General features: G+C 36.7%; 1 protein-coding gene across 1 annotated transcript; it reads right to left on the reverse strand.

Moving 5' to 3' along the window:
* Window positions 1-464: 464 nt before the first annotated feature.
* Window positions 465-7,115, reverse strand: LOC117370041 (cystathionine gamma-lyase-like). The gene is made up of 12 exons (XM_033965389.2): window positions 6,842-7,115; window positions 6,227-6,308; window positions 5,807-5,902; window positions 5,618-5,727; window positions 5,302-5,436; window positions 5,142-5,199; window positions 4,988-5,065; window positions 4,624-4,776; window positions 3,529-3,650; window positions 3,403-3,455; window positions 2,868-3,006; window positions 465-1,141 (listed from the first exon to the last, which is right to left on the reverse strand). The coding sequence occupies exons 1-12, from the start codon at window positions 7,019-7,021 to the stop codon at window positions 1,124-1,126; spliced, it is 1,224 nt and encodes a 407-aa protein (XP_033821280.1). The 5' UTR covers window positions 7,022-7,115; the 3' UTR covers window positions 465-1,123.
* Between the last annotated feature and the right edge of the window lie 810 nt (window positions 7,116-7,925).

A 7,925-nucleotide genomic window follows, 5' to 3' on the forward strand; every position in this document is an offset into this window, starting at 1 on the left:
ACCAGCTTTGGTTGTTAAATCATTGCACACTTCTAGGTAAGTGCAAATTAGACCTGCAGTGGACCATTGCCAGAACAGGTCTTTCCTCTGAAAATGTCACACTTGAACAGAAAATGTTAATGGCAGTTTAGTCATTAACATAGCTCATTGGATCCGTCAACTTAAACCATCTATGCAGCCAGGGCTAATCTGAATGTGGTCCATTACTTGTGGTCCATTACTTGCCCAAATAAAATGAATTGAATTGAATGTGTACTTAAGTTGGACCAGGGTTACCTTGTTTAGAAGTGACACACATGCAAACAGATTTCAAACTGACTTTAATGTTTTGTCAGGAATACAAAAGACAGTTAACATGTGTTGTCCAAAATGAAGCGGAAAAGGGAATTAAGAGTATAACTTTCATCCTTACAAAAGAATTCACCAGTAAAAACAAGTTGGTTTTCTATTGGTAAATAGCAGTGTTTTTTTGTTACTTTAATTGTTTTTATTTCAGCTCGATGGCACAAGTCACATATTATTGGAGATTGCCCTTTGGAAGATAGTAGATCTTTGTTCAGTCATTATTGTTATTTTATTTTTAAATAAAAGAGCTTTTATTATTTAACAATATGAAATGTTGGCTGCACAGATTTTGGTTGCTTGTACAGTATTTTTTTTTTATCTAACTGTTGTACACTTTGTTGTACCATTTCTGGTATAAAATCATGAACACCCCCTTTGGAATGAAAATCCATTGATTGTAACTGAAAAATACATTCATTGAAGGACAACAGATTCATTGTGTGCACATGTTGTCCGAGGGTTCATAAAATTATAATTATTTTTGATTTGTGTAATTGATGAAGCTCCTGAAATTGACGCAAAATATTACATAACATATAGACGTGAAAAAAATAAAGCAATCATGAGATAAATAATAATACAGCTGTTGTTTACCAAAGTTAAAAAGCTTCTATGGAAAAATGCAAGTAGTAGCAAGTAAAGATATAGTTGTTCCCTGATTGTTGATTCTATGGAGCTCACAATCAGAAGTCTTGACCGCAGGTGCATCCCTTTAATTCATCTTTTTATTTGGAGCGGTCTCATATTCTCCAGTCATGATGTGACTCCCTATAGACTTTCACTTCTTCTCTGGATGCTACGTAAAGAGAGCAAGCACAAATAAACAGACATATCAATAATCAATAATCCTGAAACAAGGAAGCAAGACTAGATTTAGATTAGATTTGTTTTTCCTCCACACCAATACTATACACGTTATGTTGCCAGTGGCTAAAACTAACCTAAATACATGACCGGAAGTTTAACAGGTCTGTCCCACAACAACCTGCTGTCCCAAACAATCAGGTTCATGGCCCATCAGGCATGCATTTTCCTGAGATTGCTGGGAGTCAATAGGGGTATCTATCTCCATTTGATTTCCATTTGCTACAGATTGGCAGCTAGGCGCTTTAGATTCAGCCTGCATAGATGCTAAATGAGAGATAACGCACAGACCAATGCACTGGATACAGCAGTAAGAGCAGCCAAAAGCTTATGGAAATTTAAATCACCAGTAATTGGGAATTAGCCAAAAATCATATTACAATTACAATTTAAGAAAATTGCATAGAAATGGTACAATATAATTATTTGGAGGTCATTTTCTCTTTGAGGCAGAGGTCTGTGCAAATCTAGCCAAATCTTATATGCAGATCTGGGAACTGCTCCAAGGTGAAAGAGGGGCAGCAAATGTTAGAACACTCCTCCATCAACTCGAAGGATGAAGGTTCAAATTTCACTTTGACCAATGCATACTGTTGTTGGGCAAAATACTTCGTCCATCTTGTGTTTGTATGAATGTGATATGTGAGTGATCACTGATGGTTTGAGGGACAAATGGCACAGTTGGCAGTTTCAGCTGAGGCTACAGAAATAGTTTACCGCCACAGACAATAGAGTGAATGACTATAATGTAGTACTTTGAGAGGCTTGTAAAGCAGATGCAATACAAGTGCAAGACCAGTCATATTACAAACTGATTCTGTGAATAGGAAAAAGAGAAAAGGGAAGAGGAAGAGGAGAAAGCTGTTCATTTTGTAGGCAACTGTAATTTAGTATGCCACAGAGTATATTTAATATTGATAATGTAGTCTATCTCAAACCACACCACATTATATACAGTACAAATTATTCATTGCATGCACTCTGTCCTGATTCATCCTCTATTGGGGCTTATGGTAGAAAGTTGAATGTCAGGTCAGAACTTCCAGTGCTATTGTTTATTCACCTCACGACTCGTCTGTCTTCATTGTGACAGATGTGGCTTTTACAGAAAACCAGTGCACATTATTTAACAGCCCTTGTCATTACCATCACCAACACTTACAAAGCTTTGGTAAGAAGCACAGAGCCAGAGAGTGCATTAATTCTTTGATTAATGAATAAAATCTAACAAGTCACATACCAGAGTCACCTTGTTAATTTAGCTAGATTTAGACTTAGAATCGTGGGTAGTGTTGCATATTTTTTCGTTCCATTACTTATGCAGTGATTTATACTGTTTAGACTATGGTGGCACAGGCAATCCTTAAGGAATACATTTATTAATTTATTCTTTTTTTTGCTTAGTGTCTCTACTAATCAAAAGACTGATTAAATATTAGATGAAGTTATTCCTATGTATATATATATATATATATATATATATATATATATATATATATATATATATATATATATATATATATATATATATATGTTAACATAATGTATAATTTTAAAACCAATTTATTGCTCAGCTTGCTTGGGTGTTTGTCCACTAATATGAAACAGTTCATATGCATTTATGGATGTACTGTCTTTATGATAGCTCAAATACTTACAGCAGCAGCCAGTGCCTGAGCAAGATCTTCAATGATGTCCTCCTCATCCTCCAGCCCCACGGACAGCCTGATCAGAGTGTCACTGATCCCAAGTACAGCCCTTTCTTTCTCAGGTACTGATGCATGGGTCATAATAGCCCTAAATAATAAAAAAAAAAATACTGTTGTGGACCTAGGACAGAAGAATACGTGGGTATTTATGGCACTGTGGGGACTAAAATCTGTATACACGTTCACTTTATAATGACCTGCCTCAAACATCAGGTCCCCATGAATTAGGGGTGAAAGATATTGACAAAAAATGGTTATATCATACCTAAAATGGGTATATCAGAAACAATATTCAGATATAATTTTAACAATGTATCAAGAATATGCAGAAATGTGCCTGTAAATGCCTTGTACCCAAAGATCATAGAAACCTAACATCTCTGTAAGGAGCTTGTGTACTACGTCGGAGATGTGCTTTATTTGCTTAACTCTGATGCCCCCATGTGGTAAAAGTAAACAGCACACTGAGCTTTAGTTAACTTACGGATGCTCAGCTAAACTTTCATATCCACCAAGACTCTCGGCTACAGCAAACATCTGAAACACAAATAATAGTATTGTAATAACTCCAGATTAAATGAAATGGTTTAAAAATGCTAAAACAAATTACTTTGAGGTTGCTGAGGAAGGTACTGGCATGCTCTAGTTTGCCTTTAATGTAGAAGGTGATCATTCCAGGACATCCAGTGCATTGTTTCTTCACAACATCATATTGAGGATGCGAACGGAGGCCTGTTACAAGCAGACAAACATACCGACAGGTTTATTATTCAGTTAATCATACGTCATCAGTGATAGTGATGTAACTATAACCTTTTATGGATTAATTATGTGAGCTTTGACAGACACAGAACATTTTAATAGTATGAACTGTAAGTTCAAAGATGACCTGCCACATGCTTTTTTATAATTTCCATCACTTGTCTATAAATTAACTATAACTTGTCCTATAACACACTTGGATCATTATTTTACATTTTGTCCATTGAAAACCACAATATTGATCTAAAATAGCCTAATATTACGGATTGATTGCAATGACTTTGTTGAGGAATTTTGCATCCCCCATATGATCTTAGCAATGACACACAAAGTTCATGGTTGACATTTCTCTGTGGTTATGGTGTCATCCAACTGTTACAGATTTGGTCTTTTAATCTTATCAATTTCTTTGGTCACTCATCTCACAGAATCAGTCTGCTCTGCACTGCTCATTTTATCTCGGTCAGCTTGTCTCCAGGCTTGTCCTTGGCTCCTAATTAAACTCCTTGGGTGGAAGCATAGTGAGACTTGAATGGCCGATACTACCGTGCAGTGTTACGTGTAAGATGCAAAATTCCACAACAGACGGAAGGTCCTGCATCTTCACAGAGTCAGTCATCAAGCATTTACATGTTTTTATAGCTACATTTCATTTTTGAGCCCTACATGTATGACCCAGAGCCTGGATATTTTGTGTGATTTACATACAGCAGAGTGGGCTAGGATGAGGGTTTGGTGAAAACAGACATATTCTGAGTAATCAAGCCTCAAGAGCAAAACAATGCAGGGTTAATCAGACATGTTTGAATTAATCAAGTTGATTGTATAATCGTTAAAAGTAAATAGATTGTACATAACATGTCCCCTTTAACCATTTTATAATCTGCACTACAAATGTTTATCTTGAAAGTATCCCCCTACCACATTTAATATATTTTGTCACCTGGAAAGATGACGCGCTCCACTCTAGGATCTGCCTCCAAGAATTTGGCGGCGGCCATTGCGTTTTTGAAGTGTCTCTCCATGCGAAGGTGCAGCGTCTTGAGGCCCCGGTTGCACAAGAAGCAGTCAAAGGGAGATGGCACTCCACCAAGTGCTGAATTTAAAAAAAAGACTTTTTGTAACATGAAGTAACTGTAAAATAGAAACTGAACTTCTGTAACAATATAACTACATCACTTGTTAATGTTTAACAACTGAATTACAATACTGGATACTATTACTACATATGAGTATGAGTATGAGTATATGAGTAACTTGACTTCAAAGTCAATAACTTTTTTACATTCATTATTTATTTTACACACCGTTCTGAAGAAATTTAAGCCGATCATACAGGGCCTCATCGTTGACAGAGATAAGACCCATTACTACATCACTGTGGCCTGTAAAGTAGATGAAGGCAAAATGAAATAAATAAGTAAAATAACAAAGATGTATGAAAATATAAGACTACTGTACCATTCATGTATTTGGTAGCAGAATACATGCATATATCAGCTCCTAGTGCTAATGGCCGCTGGGGAGAGACAAGATGTAGTGGGCAACTTGTCGCATCATTTATAGGAATTTAATTACAACAAAACAACAGGTTGAACATGGACTGAAAAAAATCTCTCACCTGAAAATAGGCTGACATAAATGTGTTATCCACTACTACAATTATGTCTTTGTTATGTTCATGGGCTAAATCTGAGCAGGCTCTGATGTCCACAACTTTCATTGTTGGGTTTGTTGGGGTCTCAATCCACACCATCTATAAAATTAAAAAAATATATATTTTTAGGATTGTACAAAATAAGACTAGAGATAACTGTGATTACTGGAAGTAGTAAAAAAAAAAAAGCAATGCAAAAAACTCCATTATAGCTTAACAGAATAGGGACACACCCAATTAATACGATTATTCATGCTGACGGAGAAAGTTTGCGTCTTACTTTTGTGTTGTTCTTAATAGCAGCCTTGAGCAGCTCTGGTTTAGTGCAATCAGCAAAACTGATTTCAAGGCCAAACTGAGCAGCAACTTTTTGAAAGTAGCGATTTGTTCCTAGGAAAAAAAGTAACATTATTTGAAAAAATACTTTCATCCTGGATACACTTGTTTTGTAAAAAGAAATACGACAAACCTCCATACACATCATCCATGCAAACTATCCCATCACCAGCTTTGAGCATGTGGGTTATGGTAACAGTAGCAGCAAGTCCAGATGCAAGAGCAAGACCTGTAACACATAATAACCATAATACCATAGCATAACTCTTGTCTTCTGCTATAAGGAATCTAACCCTTAGCCTATTTAAGGGGAGGCAGTAAGCCCTGGTGAAATGTACTTATATGTCAAACACAGTTAAGATCATTGTTTCAAGTGTAATAAACGTCTTAATCAGACCAGTCTAACCAGAGCATAAAACTAGTGCGGACTCCTTTGATGTGACTTTTTTTTTTTTACATTGTACCCTTCATCTTATATTATGTAACAATTCCTTGCTTGGATTTAATAGTGAAGATAAAGATAAGAAAAAAGTAAAAAATAGTCTTCACTTACAATACTTGGCTCCATCTAGAGCTGCCACAGCCTTCTCCAGGACATTTCTGGTTGGGTTTCCACTTCTGCTGTACTCAAACCCCTACATAATACAAGTGAACAAAAATCACACAGTCTACTTTAGTGTTATACAATCAAATAGGATCTACAGGTAAAGGTTGCAGTGAAAAGTCTAGTTTGGACAGGACTTATCACTTCTAACAAGTCTGCATGATGCTCATCAAGAGACCTTACATGGCCTTGAGACTATTTGTACAACTCTGTGTGAAAAAGGACATCTGTAAACATTCACCAGCAGAGAGTATTTCACATAATCCCATAATTATTACTAGAGTTCATCTAATGGCAGTAGGTGCAGCTGTTTTGAGCTATAAGAAGAAGAGGGGTCAGCACAGTAAGACACGGATGACTTGAAATAATAAATACAAGAATGTTGGAGTGGATACCTCGTGTAGGATATCAGATATACGCTACCAAACAAGTATGTAAAATCATATTATTGATCTTTGTCATTTCCGTTGGGGCTGGGGGAGATCATACTCAGCACATGGTCGCCCTCTCTCTCTGCTACAGCACACACATAATAACCATAAATAACCACAGCATATCACTTACAGCGTGGTTTCCTGGTCCGTTTTGCTTGAACGTGGTAGAAAGAGAAATTGGCGGCACCACGGCCATTGATTTCCACTGCTCTGGCTCCTGACCGATGTGAATGGCATCTGTAGCAAACGATTTAAAGACCGTGTGAAAGCCAGCGAACAGGTCGCTCTGATTCTCCTTCTTGGGCTCCATGACAGTGCTCTTCTGAGTCCTGAGGCGAAAGAAAAATGGACTAAAGACTGTACAGCTGTACGCTAAAGGGAAGAGCCATTTACCGGAGCCATGTGTCACAGTGGTTATGGACCAATCAGCGCGCATCAACAAGCGCGAGGCGGCTGCGATTGGCGCACGAGCGGGGGCGTCCAGACCATGTGACGGAGGCACGTTGTTTGCGTTCCTATGTATGTGCGGTGGCTTTAGGAGAGGCACTGATGCAATCCACCACATACAGGAAGCGTACTACTACTGTCTCTCATGTGTAATACTACAGTATCTACTCTGTACTAGAGAGAGAAAGAAATGCTACACAGTTAAACTGTAAAGACACGTGTCCACATATTGTGTCATCAAGCAGGGAACTGTATTGCCAAATCTTACAATGGCATCATAAGCATAAAGTATGTCGTCGATATACGCTGTGGATTTTCAGTATATATATATATATATATATATATATATATATATATATATATATATATATATATATATATATATATATATATATATATATATATATATATATATATATATATATATATATATATATATATATATATATATATATATATATACTGAAAATCCACAGCGTATATCGACGACATACTTTATGCTTATGATGCCATACTTTGTAAGATTTGGCAATCTCCATATCCTCATCAGTCCTACTTGGTGTGCTGATATTCATTCCTGTGATACTCTGTACTGTAATACATTGTTTACACCACAGAGGGAGAACTTGCTCCTTTACACATAGAGGCCTATAGAGTCTTATCCCAAATAACTTGTTTTATGTTATATTTCTCTCCTTCGAGTGCCAAATTTCAGGTTTTGACATTTTGCCATTTATTTTGAGACACCAAATCACCAGTTTTTGCGT

The sequence above is a fragment of the Periophthalmus magnuspinnatus genome, chromosome 4 (genome assembly GCF_009829125.3).
Source record: "Periophthalmus magnuspinnatus isolate fPerMag1 chromosome 4, fPerMag1.2.pri, whole genome shotgun sequence".
Taxonomy (NCBI): Eukaryota; Metazoa; Chordata; class Actinopteri; order Gobiiformes; family Gobiidae; genus Periophthalmus; species Periophthalmus magnuspinnatus.

Bases quoted from the DNA above. Each gene is read 5' to 3' on its own strand.
- LOC117370041 (XM_033965389.2), bottom strand. From the start codon at position 7,021: ATGGAGCCCAAGAAGGAGAATCAGAGCGACCTGTTCGCTGGCTTTCAC. The intron at 3,651-4,623 runs GTGACAAAATAT...TGCTTGTAACAG, and splicing joins GGAGCGCGTCATCTTTCCAG to GCCTCCGTTCGCATCCTCAA. The intron at 3,007-3,402 runs GTAAGTTAACTA...TTTATTATTTAG, and splicing joins GAAAGTTTAGCTGAGCATCC to GGCTATTATGACCCATGCAT.